Source organism: Pempheris klunzingeri, chromosome 10 (genome assembly GCF_042242105.1).
Source record: "Pempheris klunzingeri isolate RE-2024b chromosome 10, fPemKlu1.hap1, whole genome shotgun sequence".
In the NCBI taxonomy this organism is placed as follows: domain Eukaryota; kingdom Metazoa; phylum Chordata; class Actinopteri; order Acropomatiformes; family Pempheridae; genus Pempheris; species Pempheris klunzingeri.
In genome coordinates this window covers 3,949,528-3,972,108 of record NC_092021.1, presented here as the reverse complement: position 1 = coordinate 3,972,108, position 22,581 = coordinate 3,949,528, and the positions used below count along the sequence as shown (strand labels likewise).

Below are 22,581 nucleotides of genomic sequence, written 5' to 3'. Positions count from 1 at the left end.
TGATAGACAGTAAATGGCTACAGTATATGTTATCAGTTGTTAAAGTGTGGAGACGACCTGGGCTGATTTTAGAGTGGCAGCCTGAATTATCATCCCAGTTCAGACTTGGGCAAAGTAAAGCCGAAGCAAAAAGCAACGCTCATCGTTCAGGATCTTCATTTTCTTTGAGTGATATCCACTACAGATGCATGTGTTTAGTTATATTAGCTATTTGTACATGCATGAGAATTGAACTCTAAAGAGCAGCGGAACACGAATAGAAAAACTAACACAAGAAATATGTTCCTTTTTTTATTAAGTATTACAGTGACAGAGAAAAAGAACAAGTTTATGAATATATGACTTGGCACAGCTTCATTAGCAGAGTCTTCAGTAGTTATCCAGACTGATCAGTTCCTCTGCTGGGGAATTGGAGATCAGGCTTTCATTCTCTCTGCCAACTCGGACTGCTCTCTCCACAGGATGAAGGATGAACGTGAAAGAAAACTGAGAGCTGGAAACAGGTGGGGGTTCCGTGCAATGTGTTTGGGTTTTTATAAATGGTTGCGTCTGTGTTTATGTATGTCAGGGAGCCACAGACGGACAAATCTGCATGTCAGCATGATGAATGAGCTGATGAATCTCATGGCAAAGGTGATATTTGAAAAACAAATGAAGAAACAAAAAGACAACATGGAATTACTGCTTTCATTAGAAAGAACCACCCATGGTCAGCTCACTAACATTATATCACCATGGTGATTTTAATGTGGGAAGATCATTATAATCCAGTGTGTCTATCAGTACACTCACTAGTCCAAGACTCTGTGTGTGTGTGTGTGTGTGTATGTGTGTGTGTTTGTCTCCTCATTATGGACCCTCCACTCTACCATCCAGCTCTCGGTTTACTTTCAGGATCCACAGTCTTCCTTCCGCAGCACATCGACTGTCTGTGCTGGCTGGGGGATCAAGGCTGGCTCATCAGCGCTCATCCTGCCATACTGCATCCCTGCCATCCCCTCTGCAAAGGCAGAAACAGACAGATGACATGCTGAGGCGAGTAATTGTGCTAATAATGATTATGATAATGATTTTCAGGGGATAACCCCACAAACTCTGGACTAACGCAGCTCAGGAGCAGGGCCAACAAACCTGGGACTCAAGTCGGGGTAAGCCCACTTTGGAATGTGCAAGGATTGCAGCAGTAACAGCTGTCTTAGCCAGGGGCTAACAGCTTTGTTAGTTAAGTATAAGTCTAATTTCAGACAGTGGTAGACAAAAACCAGCAAAGGTCTATTTTGCTTGCTGAAATTACAACATTGCGAACTCTGTCTAAAAAGTCCTACATGAAAATTTGTTTCAGGAGCACTGCATTAGAGGTCTTCGTGTGTCCAAAATGATAGATCTGGACTCTGATGGGGAAATTCAGGAAATTCGTTTCAGTCTATACACACCCACCGTTTTTGTCTGAGATATCAAAGATCCAACTCAATATATATGAGCTAGGAGAGAGACCAGATCCTCTCAGATCCACTCAGGTATAACACTTAATGATAAACCTGCGGTAAGAGAATGGGACCCCACACAGACCCCACTGACCATAATAAAACATTAGGCTAGTTCTGTATGATATTATACAGTATTATAAAACAAAATGTAAGATCAGACTGTCACTTCTGTCTAACAGCTTACTACAGTAAAATGTAGTTGGACAAGCAGAACAGATATTACATGTATTCTTTGTTGTTTGTATTTTCAAGGATATGTTTTACTTTTACAGAACAAAAAGCTTTAGGGAAGAAGACAAACTATGTGTTTGACAATATCTTGGACAAGTGTCCTTTTTATCTTTTCTTGCCTCTGACCACTTTGGCTGAGGTGTGTAGTGAGCTCTCAGCTGATTCTACCAGGTATTGCTTGTGGAGCCAAAACCTGATATTTTCTTCCTCTATGCTATAGAATTCTATTGTTATCCAAAAACTATTGAAAGCACATAAGTGAGTCACGCTGGTTTCGGCCTTTTCATGGGCTGTGTTGACAACAGCAAAAATGTAAAATACTGCCAGCCATTTACTGATGAAGAGAGTTGTGAATTTGTGGAGATTACTGCCAGAATTTCCAGGGTGCTGCATGTCTGAGCAGTGTTGTGCTCCCTGCTCACTTGGCACTGTAGTAATGTAGGATGTAGTACAAGGCATAAACCCACCTTTTTCCTGGCTACATGCTGTGGTGCTAGTTTTCTTCGGCTGCGCCTCGCCTCTCACTGCAGCCTGGATCTTCTGCACCACATACCTGCAGGCTAGAAAAAGAAAAACATAAAGCTGTCAGTAGAAGTTCTGCAGCAGTCCAGCACTGACGGAGCTGTGGGGTTAAAGTCCTTTCTTTCCACACGTTGGATTTTGATTTTCACATTTTGTGCAACATTACTGCTCAACTAATACATGCAGAAAAAGAGTTGACATAGACATGTAATAGAAAGGTGTGAAATAAAAAGATATGAATACTGTACACAGCATAACGGCAGTGCCATCACAAGCATTATCCACATTATGTCTGAGCTTCTGTGAGACTGGGTTGGTCTGAGGTGTTTGCAGAGCTTGCCCACTCTCTTGGATTGCTTTGACTGACCTAGAATGCTCCAGAAAAAAGTCATCCAGAAACCTGGCTCAGCTTTTACTATTACACAATGTGTTGTCATCCTGCATTGGCCGATCAAATATGAGTACATTCCTTGTGATGACTTCGTAACACAGTAATTCAGCTATTCGATCGTGCATGTGGTGTGTGCTGCAGGTGTCAACTGCCACATGTCAGATGATGAGAAGCAAAGGGATGCAGTGTGTGCTGTGTTTAAAGGATGGTGTTTTGCTCTTAGCTATCCCCAGGTGCAGGAGAAAGAAAGAGAGAACTGGTTGAGGAAGAAACAAGACAAGATATCTAGTATATGACACAACCTGTCTGGTCAGTGTGCTCAATTATGGACACATTGTTACACAGATCAGTCAGTCAGTAGAACGTAAATTCCTGAATATTAAATGTTCGCCTGAATTTTCTGTAGTGGTCCAAATAATGTTTGTTGTTAAAGTGTACTGACGTAGCAGATCACATGACATGGCTGCGTCGAAAAATATTATAAATGCAGTTGGAAGAACAAAACTTTCACTTTAAGAAGTTTGATTTGACATGGTGGTCATTAATTAGTCAGTATATTATACAGTTTATACAAGTGTGACATACAGTATATGGATGTATTCTTTTCTTTATCGCAGCATGTGCATCAAAAGAATACATGATATCATTGGTGTGTAACAATGTATTCATACAGTAGGATGAGGACACGGTGTTATCTTAGGAATGTGGAAGAGTTGACCGTCACTATTTAGTTTGGTTGCTTGCTTGTTATTTTCTCTCTGCTCTGGGGTTCAGGACTTTGTGGTGTCCATTCACTATGATGTGGAAACTGGTCACTGAGGACGAGTTTATTTCCTTTGAATTCTTTCTGTTGAAAATGCTGGAACTTGCGGCAATGAGCAGTCTGGAATGTTTAGTTGATGGTGTACTGATATGATGTAGCCAATAAAAGGTTTACAGTGTCCAGCGAAGGTTTAACTTTTAATTAACTCTTTAATCTTTGTAGTTGGGTTTTGGTTCAGGAATACTTGAGAGGGTGAGAAAATCTCACATGCTTTGAGTTTGTAAGATGGTCCAAGATGGTTTCTGTGTGTTCAAAGTTTTTTTTGTTATTGCTGGAAAGCACACAAGCCTTCATTTAGTGTTTGTTATAAATTCCTCACAGTACAAGTTATTTTTCATTTGTGCAGGCCAGTGCAAAATAATGAAAAAATATAATTTGTTGAGTAAACGGAGTAAAGCAGGTAGGCTGGAGCTGATCACGGCCTCTCTAATTAAGTGCTTGTGATTCTGCCATGTGTGCCACGATGTGTTTTAGAGGAGTCTCAGAAGCTGCTCTCTGCTCTGCTCCGCTAAAAATACATGTGTGGTCTATTTTTTCAGGGAAGCCACGCATGGTCTCATCAAACTCAGATTGGTCACAGTCCATGGAAATAGATTACTGTAAAGCCATTTTTAAATTCTGTTTTTAACCACAACCATCTTACTGTGTACAGTGTGTATTGTTGCTGCTTAGCCATGTGCCCCTTCTCGCCGCTTTATGGCTGGACCAAAGCAAAGCCATGATGGTCAAACTCACAAAACCTGTTCCAGTGCAGTATACTTTATTATGGGGTTAGAAATAAATAAGAAATTTAAAAAATGTATTGAAGTTGCACTGAAATGATGTTTCCCTGACTTTTATGTTTGGCATTCACAAACCCCCGAACATTGGAGAAGAACAACAGAAACGTTCACGGGATAAAATGAATAAATAATCGAAATTCCCAGAGCCAAAAGCTCTCTGGAGCAGCAGCACACACACACACACACACACACACACACACACACACACACACACAAAACACTGTCATAAAATGTTGTTGTCTCTCTGTCTTGCTCATGAGATTTGACTGACCTTTGGCAACCCAGGATAAGAAAGCCTTTACTCACTGACGGAAAAATGCTGAGTCACTCTGACAACCAACGAAAGCATTCCTCTCCGTCATCTGTTGCTTTTACTTGCCACACAGCGTAGGTAACTCTGCTTTAGTAAAGTATTCTGATACTTCACAAAGCAGAACCAAACAATATTTTGCTATAATCAATATTTTGAATGTGTTTTTGCTATTAGATCTTTAACTCAAGTCCCAGCGCAATCAGTTTTGGCATTACTGATTTAAACACAAAATGCCAAAACTGTGGATTTGAAAACAGCGAGGACTCACCGTTGATGATCAGTCACACCATTTCTCTCAGCTTTGTAGATTTGTGGGCCCAGATTAAAAGTGTAGCCTCAGTGTTGTATCAGGAGCAAAGCTGTTTTTATCTGTGGTAGCACTGTTGCTGTCATCTGCAACTGGATCTCTTCCTCAATAACAAGCTGAGCCCTCCCCTGACGAACCTGACCCACCCCTTCTGCTCTGACAAAAGGACAGAGAAGTCAATCTGTACGAGTGGAATTTACCAGAGGCCGTCTTCCCGTCTTTTATAAATGCATCTGTATATTTTGTTGGTCCTGTGATCAATACCAGCTCAGTCAATATTTGTAGACAGGAGCAACTCAGAACTCTTAACCTTTGGGGTCTGCATGGATTCTATTATCCATGCACATATTACCACGGGGGAAGGGGTTTAGACATGGGGGAGGGTTGTGTGATTTTTCTGTTGCTGAAATGAGGATAGCGTAACTATTTTGGGAAAGCAGCAGAGGGTGTTCATTTTCCTGCATCATGCTCGTATTTTCTTTCAGCTTTAACTTTAAAAGATGTTTTATACACATCTGACAGCTTGTGCTATACATTTGGTATAACTCTGACCCATATTGGTGCACATTGTCAAAATGTATGTTCTGTGAAGAAATTCAAGGGAGCAGACTTGCTTTTTAAAAAGTGAAACAAAAGGTTCAGCCCACCTCCCCACTAAACTGATTTTTTCACAGTCCCTTCTGTCCTACATTACTTCACGAATCATGAAACTGAAGAGAGAAAGACAATGTTATTGTAAAACAGTCACGAATGTCACAGAGTTCAGGCATATTTAAGGACTTAAGCGAGTCATAGTCATTCAAAACAAGTGACCAAATTAAAGAATGTGATTCATTTGGATCTTGAGCTTTCACAAACACATTAGTCATTTTTCCATTAAAGAAATCCATCCGTCCATTGTCTACACCGCTTATCCTTAAGGGGCGCAGGGGGCTGGAGCCAAACCCAGCTGACTTTGGCCGAGAGGCGGAACTCTGGACTGGTTGCCCGTCAATCACAGGGCCCCATCAAAGGAATGTTTTTTTAAAAATCACCTTTCTATTCCAGTCTGACTGAAAAATGGATTGTATCATTACCCAGCAGGAAGTCCATATTGGATTGGCATTTAAAAGCGATGAGGGCTACGATATCAGCAGGTCACTGTAGCAACAATATACTGCTGTCACAATGGAAATGTGGAACAGAATCTGTGGGGAAAACTGTATCATCCTTGACTTAGCATGTGTCTCAAGAAGTTCATGCTTTTATTGCCTTCAAATAGACTTAGACTAACATTTTACATTGATACTGAAATGCACATTCCAAAGTGTGGAGTGGGCTCAGGAGAATCACTGGACTGATAGATAGATCAGAAAATATAAGAAAAGACTAATTGCAATTAAGAAACACCATTTTTATATGATATGTTTGAGCTAGTCTCAGTAGCACTTATTACTTACATTTTTACTTACTATTAGTTTGTCCACAACAAAGCACTGAGCAACCAACTGTAAAATGTCCCGCTCATTACATATTGAACAATTGTATTTTGCTTTTTGTATTTTTTGATGCTTTGTTTCTAAAACTTTCATCCCAGTAAAGCCAACTGAATTGAATTGTTTTCACAGCACTTTTAAAAAATGTGTTTTTACATTAGCATAAGCTATCACCTCATGGTACAAATATGTACTGAAAGGTAAGAAATAAGTAGAATAGAAAAACAAATTATATGTGATCTTCCTATCAAAAAAAAGAACGAGATGCATACTGTATTGCTAATTAGGTTTTTTTTTTAACCTCTCATTTGCATTTTCCTCCCTGTTTAACATTAGCAAAGCTGATTTTTAAAATATTTTGAATATTTTTCCATTTGCAACATATTGTTTTATTTATTGGCCAACACATCCTCATACCACAGCAACAGAATAGATTTCCAGTAACTCCCAAAATAACATATATGAGCGTTTTCAGTGGCCCCTGTTGTTGTTTTCAGAGGAAGGACAGGCTGTTTGTGGCATGTTGTTCCGACTTATCAATTAATGGAGCAGCATAAAACAATTAGAGTGTATCTAATCAGTCATGTCAGTTCTAATGTGCATGCAGAAGACTCAAACAGGATTAACACTAATGCAAACATTGCCGTTTCGCACTAGTAATAGTGAAAAAGATCACAAGGTACCTTTTAAACTATGGAAAGTTGGCATTAAATGAGAGCTATTTAGATGAAGAAAGACTTATTACTCAATTCAACAAAGAATTACTATTGAGAACGTATAGTTAGTCTAACAAAGTATATTTAGCCTTCTACGTGTTTTTGAATACAGAAGACATCATAGGATTATTTGATTTTTTTTTTTCATATTATGAGGTCCTTCAGAAAAGATGAAGAGATGTTTTGTGAGGAAGTTAAAAATGGATATTGGGAAAGTAGAAAAATGGCCGTAATCTGTGGTTGAGATTTCAGATTCTTGGTAAAACAAGGAAGAGAACTGGCAGCCATTTACTTAAACAAGATAATTAGGTAATTATTCTATTTGGTGGAAAAACCATACAAGCAGTATATATTTATGTGTTAAAATCACTGACTGGTTAAAACCTGATCGTATGGATTTGGTTGTACTTTTGTTTTCGAAATATTATGAGTAAGGATTTAGGATTTAGGATTTAGGAGCGAATGCTTGCAGTGGCGGTCAGGCGTTGGTGGCGGTAATGCACCGTTGCGTTGGTTGCCAACTGCCATTAAATGTAAAGAAGAAGAAGAAGAAGACGGCGAAGAAGAAAAAAAGTACCAAATATCAGCCTTTCAATGGAAACTGAAAGCTATCTCGGACTCTTGACAAGGTGGGCAATGGCACGTAGTCCTACATGCAAAACATTTCCTGATGCGTTACAACTAACTAAGTTGCCTACGATAACAAAGTTGAACGTCAGTACGTTCATGCTTGATGTTTGCTAAGTGTTAGCCGCAGATTCAGCTGAACGAGTAACGCTATGTTTGCTACTGTTAGCATTAATATAGCTGTAACTCAACCCACGAAAGGTGTGTGCATGTGTGTGTTCCTTCTATTAAGCCACCTACAGTGCGGGTCAAAGAGCAGACGATCGATAATCTTTATTTAATGGCGCTTCTATTTACGAGCTCTACTAATGGTAGCAACAGTATTGTCAGGCTAACGTTAGAGCTAGCGTAATTGAGCTATTGACTGGATTCTCGTTTTTCTGTTCACTTTCCTCGGTTTGTAGTAATAGAAAACTCAGTGGCAGCTAAGTTCTTATAGCACTAAATGCTTATCTACAGGTATGCGCCTTTAATTGAATAACATTCGTTCTTCAATTCTTGAGATTGAATACAAGTGACCTGGTAGTTATGTATCACTTGAAGTGCGTTCAGTGTGTGAATACGTTTAGAATGGTCCTAAGTGGAGTTAACGTTAGTAGTGCCGGTGTTTCGGCAATTTCCCCAATGTGGGACGAATAAAGGTTTATCTTATCTTATCTCATCTTTAACAAGTGCCGGCTCTAAAGTGGAATCAGATCAGATGTTTGGACATTGTGATGAGAGCTAATCAAACAGGCATTCACATGGACAGCTACGCATTCGATTTCCTGATTTCAAGAGCTGCAGCATAGTCACTTGTTAACCTGAAACACCGGTCATAATGGCTTCATTTGGTGGAATGCATTCATCAGCATCAACCGATTAGTCAGTTAAGACATGAAACTGCTTGTTAGATTGACTCAATGTCGAACGGAAATATGAGAAGAGGTTAGAAGAAGTTATGCTGCCCTAACCAACCAAGCAAGCCAACAATAAATAACCAAATTATTAAGTTAAATTTAATACGACAGTCCATGTATGAGCGGTTCATTTATTTCTTGAGAGACCCCCCCCTGAAGCTCAGCAGTTTCTCATTTCAATGTCGGGGAAACCCGCGGCTACACAAGGTCAAAACTTGTGTGTAGAAGATGTTTTTAAGTCATGAATGTGTGCATCCTCCACAGGCAACTTTGACTGAGTGACTGATCCCAGCCAGAAGCAGAGCAGCCTGCAGTCTGTGAAGAACAGGGTGTGAAGCAGGTGTTTGACACATAAGGGTCAGGAGGAGGACTGGTTCGTCTGTGCAGAGAAGAATCCAAAAACGAGCGAGTGGACACAAAACTGACTGCAGATGGCTGGCTTCCTGGATAACTTCCGCTGGCCAGAGTGGGAATGCATCGACTGGGGGGAGAGGAGGAATGCTGTGGCCTCTATTGTCGCTGGAGTTCTGGTCAGTGCGTCTTGTCAGAGACAAAAAAATAGTGTTGCAGCAGGAATATTGAGTGTGGCTGTGTGAGTGTATGTAAAGGGAAAGATTGTCAAAATCATGAGGTTGAGTGGCTGTTACTGTTAGTTTAAGTTAGAAATTTGTCATTTCAACTGTACAAATACAGTTGAACTGATGTATAATTTCTTCAGCTGTAGGGCATAAACGACCTAAAAAGTATAAAACCAGCTTGACAATAACAGTTGTATGGATGCATGGTTGTAATAAAAGAGCTAAAATTCTTTAGATGAAAGAACAGTTTATAAATGGTCTGTATTTGTATAACATCTTTCTAGTTATTTCAACTACTCAAAGCGCTTTACATCACATCCTCATTCACCCATTATTCATACAGGACTATTCTTTCATACTCATTCACACACTGAAGCCATGCTTCAGGAGCAAGTTGGGGTTCACTTCGACATGTTGACCCATAGGAGCTGGGGATCGAACCCCCGACCTTCTGATTGAGGGACAACCCACTCTACCACTGAACCACAGCCGCCCCAATATAAGAGGAGTAGAGGGATTTCTTTATGATGCTAGAGGCCCTTTGTAAACATTTGGCTTAGTGGATGTCGAGGCTCTGTTTCAGAAAGCAGGTTTAACGAACACTGAGCCTAACCTGAACTCTGACTTAACTAACTCTTATAAGGGGAACTCAGTTTTTGGTTCCAGAATAGCTAATCAGAGTTTGTTCAGTCAACTCTGAGTACGTTGAGCCGGACAGAATCTCAGGGTTCAGTGTTCATTTAGAATCCAAGTGAAAAAATGGATGAAAGTGTTTTTGCTAACATTTAGAATTAAACTAAGTTTGACAGCATCTCCATCCTCTGCTGCTCTTCATCAGATAGAAATGCCTCAGGACGATCCCAGTTCAACCTTTATCACAGTCATTTCTGTGAAGCAAAAATGAAGTTGTTAATTCACCATAGTGTTGTTGTGATCCAAAGGCCTCTGTCAGAAAAGTCACCAACATGACAAAAATCCAAATATTCCAAAAATGCACATATTCATCTAATTTCCTCAGTGCTTTGTTTCAATGAATTGTATTTTTTGTGCCTTTAGTAATGACGATAGACTTAAAGGACTGACTCTCCCTCTTATCAAATTGTTACAGCAGGTATGCAACACATGCACACCATGAATAATAATTATAGGTTAATTTCCCCAGACTGTTCAGGTCAAATTCTACCCTGAGCCCCCCTTAGTGCTGGTATTATGGATTTGCATTACCGTATTGTATTTGAGTAATTACTATCATCTAATCCACGCTCACTCCATTTTCCATATACAGCTGCTTGCATTTGGATTTCTGTCAGCAGCAGCTCCTGCAGAGCAGGTCGACCTGCATTCACCAGGCTGACTGACAGCTGAAATGTACTGAACCAAAATAGTTTTCATGTCAGCTCCATGGGAAGAAATCAGCAGTGTTCGTATGTAACCTGTTGATGTACTAATTACAACAAACATCAAGCTTTTTAAGATGTACACGCTCCGGTAACCGTTTTGGAAAAGCTCCATTTTTGTTTTTTCGTCAGTTCCATGGGAAGAAGTCAACAGTGGTAGTCGATTGATTCATTGATTTTATTTCCCTGGCCATCCAGCAAGTATGAGGAGTCTGCTGGTAAAGTTAGTGCAACATACAGCTCACACACAGACTGGGAGCTTAATAAGTATATATCTAGTTCCTAGTTGTTCAGAATACACACTCTGCAAACCTTTTTTATCTCTCCTCATTTTTTATTAGTAAATGTAATGTACAAAACATACTGACCGTCATGTCCGCAGCTTAAAGCGATGACATCAAATGTAGCTAATTTCTGTTTATTCCGCAATGTGTGAAATGAAACTTTGCCAGCATGCCATATGTGGAAGGTACCCAACTTCTTGTTGAGTTTCTCAAGAACAGCTGAATTGCTATCCTTTGTTTCATGTTCTATTTGTTTTATGGGGACTTTCCAATCTTTTCATGTACAGGAAATTAGTGGTAGATGAGGCAGATTCAGGAGAACTATACATTTAAAAATAAATGAAGAAATGTGTAAATATTGTAAATTGGTTCAGTACAGTGCCCCCCAATACCTTGGGATATGTAAAATAGTTTCTTCCTCCACGTCTGTTGATGTGATCATAAGGACTGTGCCATTTGTGTCCCCTGTTCCCGGTGCTCCCTCTTCTCCCCGAGGCCCCCCCCCAGCATTGAATATAAGAGAGTCAGCTTAGGGAACCGCATCTCATGTATTCTGATGCCTCAAATGTCAAACCTCAAACACTATATTCTCTCTTTTCCCAGTTCTTCACTGGCTGGTGGATCATGATTGATGCAGCAGTGACGTATCCAACCCAGGATGAGATGAATCATGCATTCCACACATGCGGTGTCTTCTCCACTATAGCTTTCTTCATGTAAGTGCTAGACAAGGTTGTAGATCTGTTTGTCTTGAGAAATTATCAGAGATGGAGTGAGAAACTGAGTGCACGTGGTTCAATTCCTGGACGCAGTGCAGCATGAAAATGGACACCCCGGTAACATCAAACTCTAAATAGAACAACAACTGTACTGCATATGTAAAAAGAAACCCCACCTTATGGAAAAAGTGAGCCAGCCTTCTGCAGAAGCCCTGGGTAGACAGAGACACAGAGAGGTGGGGGTGGATGCCATACATTACAAATTCATGAGGTTATTGTTCACGATCAGCTCTATGTGTGATTACAAAGAGCAGAGGAGCAGAATAGCTCCTTCTCTGTGCGTGTTGTCTTTAAGGGAAGCTGATTACCTGCCCTGTCAGAATACAATGACAGTATGCAGCAATATGGTAAAAAGATATTTTTTTTATGAAAGTTATTTCTGCTTTGATAGTTGGTTCATGAAGGTCAGCTATTGGTCAGATACAATTCTAGATTAGCACTCCTGTTATTTTTTTAAGTCTTGAGATGTTACACATGCCTACCAAATTTTATACATCTACATGTAATTTAAAGGTGGACTTGAGCTAATGTACCACACCCTCAAGCATGGGTGCAAAGTGTTGTGAGGTTTTGCACCTCAAAAAGGCCTAAAAATGTGTTTAGTAAAAGATATAATAGGTAATGGTAATAATAACATGGATAATAAAAAGAAGAGGTTCCTGGCATTTTCATGTCATGGTCAGGCAGGTGGCATGGAACATGGACAACAGCTGCCAGTGTACAACTGTCGATTGTGTCTTTATTTCCAGGATAAATGCTGTTTCTAATGGCCAGGTCAGAGGAGACACATATGGAGAGGGCTGCCTTGGGAGGACAGGTGTGTTTCTTGGTTTATGTGTGTGTGTATTTTGTCTTAGACTTCACCACTAGTTGACTCAGCTGCTGCTCAGTGGAACATAATGAGCGGCCATGAATGAGAAAGCAGTGGCACCACAATCAGGACAACTGAATAACCATTCAGCTTAACCTTTCTTCACTTTTAACTTTAACATCAAAATAAAAAATTATGTTGAACTTCAGGAGTAAATATAACGCCCACATGAGGCAATCAGCAGGGTTGTGAAGCAGCCGGGTATCTGGTCTGCCCAGCTGCACTTGGTTTTTAGCTTTGGAGGCTCATTAGCATTGAAGTCTGTCATGTATAAAGTTACACAGTATCTAGAGTCCAGTTGGATAACAATTTGGGATTTTATAAACCCTTGTACGGTGCTCTGTGTCTTCGGTTGTCTGCTTGTTTGTTCGTTTTTGGGTTTTTATCTGGCAAAATCTGTTAGTGGACCGGACTGTGTACATAAGACAGATGGTAAAAAGATCAGTGCACAGACACTGGTGGATGTGTTTATAGCCTAAACAAACATAATATTGTTTTAATCACATTGCCATATCGCTTATTATTAAAGCAAGAAAAGTTAAAAGACAAATGCCAATTCAGTTGGTCTGCATAAAATCAAAGTTATTTAGATTTCCACCTGTGGACCGAACAGGCCAACCCAACCCTACACACAGCACTGTTGCTTTGTTAATGAAGCATTGCTCTTCAAAATGTCCCTGTCCACGTCCCCACCTCAGGCCAGCTTCTGATTTAACAGTTGGTGCCCTGAGTGGAATCATTATTTCTAACATCCTGCTCATAAACTTATGCGAGACAACTATCATGAATTGAATTGTATAACTGTTGAGTTACTAGTGAGCTATGGACAGTGATTTGCATGTCCTTGTCCATTCAGGAGCTCGTCTATGGTTGTTTATCGGCTTCATGATGATGTTCGGCTCACTCATCGCCTCCATCTGGATCCTGTTTGGTGCCTACGTGGTGCAGAGTGAGTGTCCGTCCACCTGAACACCATATTTTTCTACAGACTCATTTTTCCTTCATCATGTGTCTCCGTCCCTGTTTTACTACACTGATACTTGTGTACTTGCCAAATATGTTATATTTCAAAAATAATCTTTCTGGATGATTCCAACAGTGACGGACATTTCATACTTACAGTGTTCTGACTTATACATACAACACTGAACGTTGTCAAATGAATACATATCCAAACTGGTATTTGCTTAGAACACTATCTTACAAAAGACAATTTAGCATGCAGACAGCCTACCAGCACTGCTAGTGGACAGTCATTTCAGGTCTCTCCAGAAATGTTCAATTGGACCATTGTCTCTAAGTCACTCCTGCGCTGTCTTTGCTGTGTGTTTCTGGTCATTGTGCTGCTGAACGTTCATCCCAGTCTGAGCTCCTGAGCGCTCTGGACCCAGTTTTAATTATGAATATCTTGGTACCGTCCGTTCAGCTTTCCCTCAACCCTGTCCTCTCCACCATCCCTTCCACTGAACCTCCTTCACTCTGTCATTATGGGGTATTGAGTGTGGATTGATGAGGGAAAAATAAAATTGAAACAATTTTAGCACAAGACTGAAACCTGATAAAATGTGAACGAAGTGAAGGATCTGAATGCGTTCTGAGGGCACTGTATGTACCAACATAAACTACTCACAGAGTTGAAGTGCTTGGGTTTTGAGTAGAAAAAATCAAGCACTGAAATACCCTGAAAATAGCTCCTTTTTTAAAAAAGTGCTTAAAACATGTTGAAATTCAAATTACATACATAGAATGCCATCTATTTTGAACAAAGTTTTGCTCCTCAAGTCATAATGAAATTGCTCGGAATCAGGAATCACTCAGGTTTTTTGTTTTAATTCTTGTGTCACCATCTCATGCCACTCTGCAGCACTCTCCCAGTCAATTCTTTCCTGGCTTTAACCCTTTTTTTTGCTGACGGGAGCGCCTGCGACCCCATTGCACGATCACTTGTTCATGAGTGTTCCCAACGAAATTCTGTCCACATTGGGAGGGTGGAAAATATTGATGCTGACACGAGAGATTTAGAGATGCTCCCTCATATCACCACCTTCATAAGAACAGTGGAGCATATTCAAGATTTCAAATTGGTCCCATTCGTGACCCTTGGTTGGATTAAGATGCTTAATAGTGTGATGAGCACAGCACTAAAATCACAGGTTACAGAGTCTCTTAGTGACCCTTTTACCTTGCTTAATTCTCAACCAATGACAAAGATGCCTTTGCTGCCTACCTCTACCTGTATGTGGCAGCTACCACACTGAACTACTGCAGCTGGCATCTGTGTGCTGTCCATACATACATGGCTGCAGCGCTGTCAGCCAGCCTGCCTATCTGTCTACATTGAGTTTGCCTTCAGTAAGGGCTATCAAATGAAAGCCTTGTTAAGAAATGAAAGGATTCTGAAAAGTCCAATCCAGTCAACATTTCTTTGACCAGCTGTCTCTGTGCAGCTGCAGCTGATCGCAGCCTTTCCCGAAACCTGTGAGAGAAAATGTAAATGCTCGCGAGCTAAAAAGGTTCTTGCTCTAAAGCAATGCTGATCTTTCCTCCAAGAGGAAGGTGCTAGAAATAGGTCAGTTTGAAGTGCCTTGACACCTTCCTGGTGGTGAAAAATTAAAGATAATGAACAGTACAACAGTGTGTGGCAAGTTGTGAAAACCCTCCTTGTTCTGTTGAGAAAAAAAAGAGGAGACATACACCTCAGATGATTCAAAACAAAATGAGAGGTGTGATGAGGAGTGCTGAGAAGAGGAGCGACAGTACATGAAACAGAAATTGAACACTTGGAAAGGGAGAGTGAAAAAGCATTCACAGAGGCAGAGTGGTCCTCTCATCCAAGGTACTGTGGAGTGAGATTTATTAGCTTCAGAAAATCTCTCGAGGAGAAAGAACAGAGATTGCTGGATTCTTACCAGACACAGAAACTTAGCCAGAGATGTACAGTTGTGTTCAATATAATAGCAGTCGCACATCACTAACCAGATCAATCACTGTTTTGGGTAAAAATTATATTTCTACATGGCAAATAATTTACTAGTAGGTGTAGTAGAGTAATAGAAAACCAACAGACCCAACAGTCATGACATGCATGCTCCTGATTCTGTGTTATTGAATCATTAATTAAAAGGGGCGTGTTCAAAATAATAGCAGTGTGGAGTTCAATTAGTGAGATCATTCATTCTGTGAAAAAACAGGTGTCAGACAGGTGGCCCGTTTTAAGGACAAAGGCAGCAAATGTTGTACATGCTGGTTATAGTGCATTTATCTCTGAAAATCAGAGTAAAATGGGTCGTTCATTGTTCAGAAGAATGGTAAATGGTCTGTATTTGTGTAGCACCTTTCTAGTTATTTCAACTACTCAAAGCGCTTTACATGACATCCTCATTCACCCATTCACACATCATTCATACAGGAGGAATGGAATTTGGAGGAGACTATTCTTTCATACTTATTCACACACTGAAGCCATGCTTCAGGAGCAAGTTGGGGTACTTTAATTAAAAAGTTGATTGGAGAGGGGAACATATAAAGAAGTGCAGAAAATGATTTGCCGCTCGGCTAAAATTATCTCAAATGCTTTAAAATGGCAACCAAAACCAGAAAGACGTGGAAGAAAAGGGAAAACTACCATTCGAATGGATGGAAGAACAGCCAAAATGGCAAAGACTCAGCCAATGATCAGCTCCAGGGAGATCAAAGAAAGTCCAAAGTTACCTGAGTACTGTAACAATTAGAAGACACCTATATGAAGCCAAGCTACCGGCAAGAAGCCCCCGCAAAGTCCCATTGTTGCAAAAACGACGTGCTGAAGAGGTTACAATTTGCCAAAGAACACATTGACTGGCCTCCAATCACACCAGTAAACAAGCAGCATCTTGGTTCCAGACCAACAAGATTAACGTAATGGAGTGGCCAGCCCAATCCCCGGACCTGAATCCAATAGAAAACTTGTGGGGTGACATCAAAAATGCTGTTTCTGAGGCAAAACCAAGAAATGCAGAGGAATTGTGGAATGTAGTCCAGTCGTCCTGGGCTGGAATACCTGTTCACAGGTGCCAGAAGTTGGTTGACTCCATGCAACACATATGTGAAGCAGTTCTCAGAAACAGTGGTTATACAGCTAAATATTAGTTCAGTGATTCACAGGAAAGCTAAATCTTCAAGCATTTTTCAGTTTTTCCACTAAATGTTTGAGCTTGTAAAGAAAAATGCAGACACTGCTATTTCCGTCTGCTAGATGGCCCTGGGGTCACCAACTCGAAATCTGATTGGTTAAAGCAACAGTTTCATTGTGATGTATTTTAAGCTGCGGGCGCCTGCACTTTAGATTCTGAAGGCCTCAGGCCTTCTTTGACCCTGGCAACACATGATGGCTGAAATATGATTGGATAAAAGCTCTAACATAGACATACACTGCTGGAAGCCCCCCAGCCCAGAGACACAGAGACGCGCTATGAAATGAAGAGCATAGACGATTAGGAATAATCTAAAAAGATTAATGGGAAAATATTAAAACGTAAGTCAGTGATTCTGAGTTTAGGCCAGCAGAGAAGGCCTTGCTGGCCCTGACGGCCCACCACTGTTTTAACTGTTCTGTTGCCTTTACTTCAAACTACCAAGTATTTTTATTAGTGATTAATCTGCAGATTTTATTTTATTCTCTTTTTACTACTGTTTTTGTTTTCATTATTTGTTAATATGCTGATTTATAGGCCTAAAAAGAATGTGACAAGTTGATGTATACAATTACATAGGCCAAAAATGGTTTCATTCAATTTATAAATTGTACTCCAATATAAATATATTTTAATTACATATATATAATATTTGAGCTTCAGTGCTTCACAGAATTCATTTGAAAATGAATCGTTTGCTTTGAGTGAAGTCCTTGAAAAAATACTAACTCATTTTTTAATGTCTGTATGAACTCTGAATATGGTGCAAGTAAAACGGAATGAAAGGACAGTCTGTCAAATAATAAATCAGTCAAATAATCCGCAAAAAAAAATCAACTGCTCCGCACTATATGACGGCAGTAATGCGCCATTTTTAAAGGAATAGAAACATTCAACAGTTTAAGTTAATTTGAGTGTTACTCTAATAATATTTGCACATCTTCACATTAAACATCTTCACATGTCCACATGCAGCCAAATGAACTCACAGCTGGACTGTGGTAGAGTGAATGCATGTTTCTCTCTTCATTTCTCTTTGTTCTCTTCAGCTACTTCACTTTTATTTCAAACTTTCCAACTTTCTAACATTAGCAAAATTGTTTCCACACGACACGACTAGCAACACTCAAACCAAAGTTGTAATGTCTCTGTCATAACAGATCATTTTCACAGTGTCTTCTGTGAACCACACGTGTTGTGGAAAAAATAGGTGAGACTTGGAACCTCTAGATGAGCTGCACTGCTCACGCAGGCTGTGTGGCTGCTCTAACCTGTGAAGATGCATGCTGAAAAGAAAGCCAGGTCCTGCGACGCAGGGCCACTGCTGAAGTAAACAGTGTGTTCCCAGCATCAGAATTTAAAAGTACAATTTCAGCTCCCTCCCCCTCCCTCTCTAATGTGCTTCAGTTCTGCATCCAAAGCTCTCCCCCACAGAGGAGGCTGTGCAACAAGTGTGCATGAGCTGTGATTGACACTGTGTTAGAGATTGTTCTTGCTCTGATGGGTTGTTTCCTCACACACACACACGGTGGATTCTTGCAGATGACATTAGGAGGGGCCAAAGGATTACCTGTCCCATGTCAGGATATAGTAACAGTTTCAGCAAAAAGGTATTTTTATTAAAGTGAACAAATATGAGCTAAAACAGCAGAGCTCCAATTGTAGAACTTATGTAACATATGCAGATAGTATGTGCAATGTACCTTTTTACTGGTTGCACATACAGTGTGCATACGGCATAAGGTTGTGCGAGCATAAGGTTCATTTTTGGATTGTGCTTTTGGACCCAGCACAACGCTGTGAAGCGGGTTAGTTAGTTAGTAAATGTATTTCTTACATAGCTCACTGTAGTTTGTAGATGGTGCTGTTAACTAAGTACCTGCTGGTACTGGGAAAATAAATTACTACAGAAGACAGAAGTGTCATTTTATCAGTAATTTTTTTTTATCAGTAATTTAATTCACAAAAAATAGCTGCATTTTAAAAAAAAAAAAAAAAAAAAAAAAAAAAAAAAGTAATTTCTGTATAAAACAGCTCCATAAAAACTGTAAACAGAAGACTGACATACTTTTTAGGGATGGGTCATGGTTTTCAAATATTCGTTAAATCATAAAAAATATTAGAATATTTCATGTGATGTGTGTGAGCGTCTGATTGTACGCCAGTTGGCAGCAGATAGATTGATCTGGGCTGCTGTGGAGCCCTGCTATTTTTACACTTGAAGCAAAGTTAGAGAAAGAATAATATAAGTAACAAATCCCATTAACTGTTATTTTTTTGGATTGTTGATTGCAGTCAGTAAGTATACTATACAATCTCAGTATACTGTATGTTTGGGGCTTTACTGAGGCTCACAGTATCCCATCAGAGTGGTGTTTATTAGGGCTGACGTCCTCTGGCCGGTTGGGCTCTTGTCCTACTAATGGAATTGTTGTCCATTTGCCATGTTTGTGTTTCTGCTGCCCACCCATCATGGGCAAGAAGAAGAACACGGAGCAAAAGACAACAAGCAGTCGAGTGCAGTGAATGAATTAGCATAGTGGCAGAGTAATAATAGAAAAAAATTGAGCTGTCAATTGCATTTCACAAACTGCTATTCTCAACCGTCAACCTCAAGACCACCAGGACATATTCCTCTGGGGAGAGACAGCATTTGGTCCAAAAAACCATACCAGCCACCCATTTGATTTGTTTAACATAGACTGCCCAAGAACCATCTCAGCTTTAGCTGCACTATAGACGCCATGTTTACATTAAAACAGTTGTGTTACAGTTAACTTTTGGACGAGGCAGTTCTCACCCGCTGCATTAGTTACACAACACAACAGCTGAGGAACCAAACCATTTGGAATCAAGTGACTTCCTTTTCCCCACAAGATATTTTCAGCTCACAGACTGTTGATTATGGCTCAGTCACACATAAAGAACATCAGTTTAAAGGAACGCATAAGCATGTGTTTCAAAAGGTCGTGCTTACTGTTGTCTTATTGACTGTGATTCTGTTTGTCATTTGTTTAATTTTTAGAGAAAGAAGTGGCACCTGGACTGGCAGTATTCTTTCAGAATGCATTCATCTTTTTTAGGTGAGTATAACATGAAACTGGACTGAAATCAAATATGGAAGTCAAATATTAAAACATCACCTATCTATAAACTAGGGCTACCCAAAAAAAAGCTGTTAAGATTCTATAGGCCATCTTAGATTATAGGCCATCTAGCTGCCCACGGACTGCGAACCTACGTCACTCAGCTGGTAAAACATGTACATGCAGGATCATCCAGTTAATAGGAGTAGTTTAGCAGGACCAACCTTTTGTTGGCAGAACTCCAGGGGAATTACTGGACAGATAAAAAGGGTGAACGTACTGTAAAGTATTGGCCTTTTTCAAATGTATATCTTGTGCCATATTTTAAAGGGAACCCATCTCCGGATGAATATTATTCTATTTGTTTTGTTGCTCTGCACAGCCTTCAGCTTGAGTCCAGCTCATGTTTTATGTTCTGTATATTGGCTTATGTCATGGAAAAGTTGTGTCGTGTAAGTGCTTCACATACTACAAAAAAAGTGGAGAGAAAGGGCAAGAAGTGGATTGACACCTAACGGGTGTGACTCATATATAAACCAGCTGAATTCATTGATCCTTTTTCCTTGAATTGTGGGCTTCTAACATGCCCAAGCAGGTAAGCAGGCCGTGCCTCTTTTGATTGTGTTGTAGGTGTATTACTTTGTTGAGCTGTTGCCTACAGACAATAGGCTGAAATGAAAGTGCTTTTCCAGTTCAGAGATGAACCTCTCATCTAATCCTCTGACTTAAATGTAATGGAAGGAGTCGACAGGAATTTGACATTTGATGGCTGAATGGTGTCAGTGGGGCCTTTTTAACATGAATACGTACAGCCCTGAAAACAGCCCGGCATTTTACAAAAGATAGGATTTGCGTAGTTCAGGTACTGCTGAGACAATGAAACAGAAGGATTTGAAGGCTTGTTGGTTTATAATACTCTGAGAGCATTTCACCATACTGAAGAGCCCCCCAGTCAAGATGACTGCTTCGTAAACAGAAGGGATGGGTCATGATTTTTGAATATGCGTTAGATTACAAAACATTGAATAGTTTATACCACTATCGTTTTGTTTGAAGAAGCATATTTTGCTTTGTTTTTACCAGCACCTGGTAGCACGCCCGTCGGCAGCAGTAGGTTGACCTGGTGCGCTGAGATGGAAGCAGGCCTCTGTAGACGTGGGCACAAACAGTCTATGATTTTTGTTAGCTCAGGCAGCCTGAGTCCCATTTCATTCAGCAGATATTCGCAACAGCACATTTGCTTGAAGCAGCCTTCGGCATTAGCAGGCTTAGATCGTGGACGGTGATCGAATCAACGTCTGCTTTAATCCAAACACTCATGTCCAGCGTGCCACACATAATACGTGCTTCAGCAAGAAAAGTGAAAGACTGGCAGATAATAAGAGCAGCAATGTAGCAAAGTTTTAGGGAGGTGCACCTGCTGCATCTAGAGACTGTGTGTGTGTGTGTGTGTGTGTGTGTGTGTGTGCGTGCCGGAATTTAAGTAATCTTTCAATAGTTCACTGTGACTATCGAAAAGGGTTTTTGCCTAAAATGCACATCCCTAGTAAACAGTAGAAATATGCTGTTCACTCAACAAAGGAATCTACTAAGAATTGCTTGTATTTCAAAGAAAATAAGAGAATGTAATAATAATTTAGCTTCATATAGTAATACAAAAATATAAATTATTACAGAATTTTATCACTTTACCAGGTGTTACTATAAAATCCAATGCAATCCAATCCAACTGTTGTGCCGCAAAGTCTTGTGTGTATGACACAATACTGTCATAGCAACTGTCATAGCACAAGCTGTGCCGTTACACCAAACATAAAACCTGAAACTGACACCAAGTAGCCACTATAACTGTAAAAGTCACTATTAGTCAAACTAAATAAAAAAGACAAAATGGGGAAACATTTGACCTGCGTCATAGTAACTGCAGTACCCAAACACTCAGCACAGCACCATTAAATAGTTTCTTTTTGTTTGAAGTTTATTCTTTTGGAGCTGTGTGTAACAAAAAGCAGTTTCCCCCTGGGGATTATTAAAGGAACTCTGATTGATGACACAGTGTAAAGTCCTCCCAGTCCCCTTATGATGGGGAAACACCGGAGCTGTTGTCTGTGCTGCAGAGCTCACTGTGTCCTGATGTCCTGTTCTGCTGTTGTTTCACCCTCTCTGTAGCACCCTGATCTACAAGTTTGGTCGAACTGAAGATTTATGGGGTTAGATGGTCTGTCTGACTCTCCCTCTCCCTCTCTCCCCCCCCTCTCTCTCCCTGTTCAGACCTGGTATTAACATGCGTTTTTTGTGATCCGATCACATGTGGACAGCTCTCAGTACAGGTGTGAGCGCACCCAGGATGCACTGCGACCTAATCGCACAGACTGCACTCAGAGGTGGTCTGGGCCACATGTAAGCACATTCTTTTAGTAGTGTGTGCATTTGTATCTTGAGCCACATTGAAGGTCCACTGAATATTTAGACAATTTAAACTTACTGTCAGGACTGAAAGATGTTTAGCTCTAGAACCTGCGCCCTGCTGTGCATGTGGAGCAGCCGTCCACGCACTGAGCCCCATTCATCAGTACAAGTGACGAGGGAATTTTAAGTCCTTAATGTTAGCGTTATGGACCTGATTTGGGCTGTGATATTAACAACACAGTAATGATTAGATGAAGCATGGTGCTGTGATATTGTCGCACCAAGCACAGACACAGACTTTTAAAAGGCAACCACTGTTTTGTCTTCTATTGTAAAGGAGACATTGCTATTAAATAGATTTTTTTAATTTGTAATGTTTCAATATTTTAAAGAAAATGTCTGTAGTCTTATATAAATGTTTGTACAAAGGAT

General features: G+C 40.2%; 1 protein-coding gene and 1 long non-coding RNA gene across 2 annotated transcripts; one reads left to right on the top strand and one right to left on the bottom strand.

Annotated features, from left to right (window-relative positions):
- Window positions 1–278: 278 nt before the first annotated feature.
- LOC139208450 (uncharacterized) lies at window positions 279–4,976 on the bottom strand. The gene is made up of 3 exons (XR_011585183.1): window positions 4,818–4,976; window positions 2,186–2,278; window positions 279–1,000 (listed from the first exon to the last, which is right to left on the bottom strand). It is a non-coding gene; the product is annotated as an uncharacterized lncRNA (long non-coding RNA).
- Window positions 4,977–7,615: 2,639 nt separating this feature from the next.
- Window positions 7,616–22,421, top strand: LOC139208506 (transmembrane protein 50B). Its single transcript, XM_070838211.1, has 7 exons — window positions 7,616–7,676; window positions 8,838–9,103; window positions 11,436–11,548; window positions 12,361–12,428; window positions 13,339–13,431; window positions 19,680–19,737; window positions 21,910–22,421. Exons 2-7 carry the CDS (start codon window positions 9,005–9,007, stop codon window positions 21,953–21,955), a joined length of 477 nt encoding a protein of 158 aa, XP_070694312.1. The 5' UTR covers window positions 7,616–7,676; window positions 8,838–9,004; the 3' UTR covers window positions 21,956–22,421.
- The last annotated feature ends 160 nt before the right edge of the window (window positions 22,422–22,581 follow it).

Coding starts and splice junctions, on each gene's coding strand:
- LOC139208506 (XM_070838211.1), top strand. CDS start 9,005: ATGGCTGGCTTCCTGGATAACTTCCGCTGGCCAGAGTGGGAATGCATC. Junction 9,104..11,435: donor CTATTGTCGCTGGAGTTCTG/GTCAGTGCGTCT, acceptor CTCTTTTCCCAG/TTCTTCACTGGCTGGTGGAT. Junction 11,549..12,360: donor TCCACTATAGCTTTCTTCAT/GTAAGTGCTAGA, acceptor CTTTATTTCCAG/GATAAATGCTGTTTCTAATG.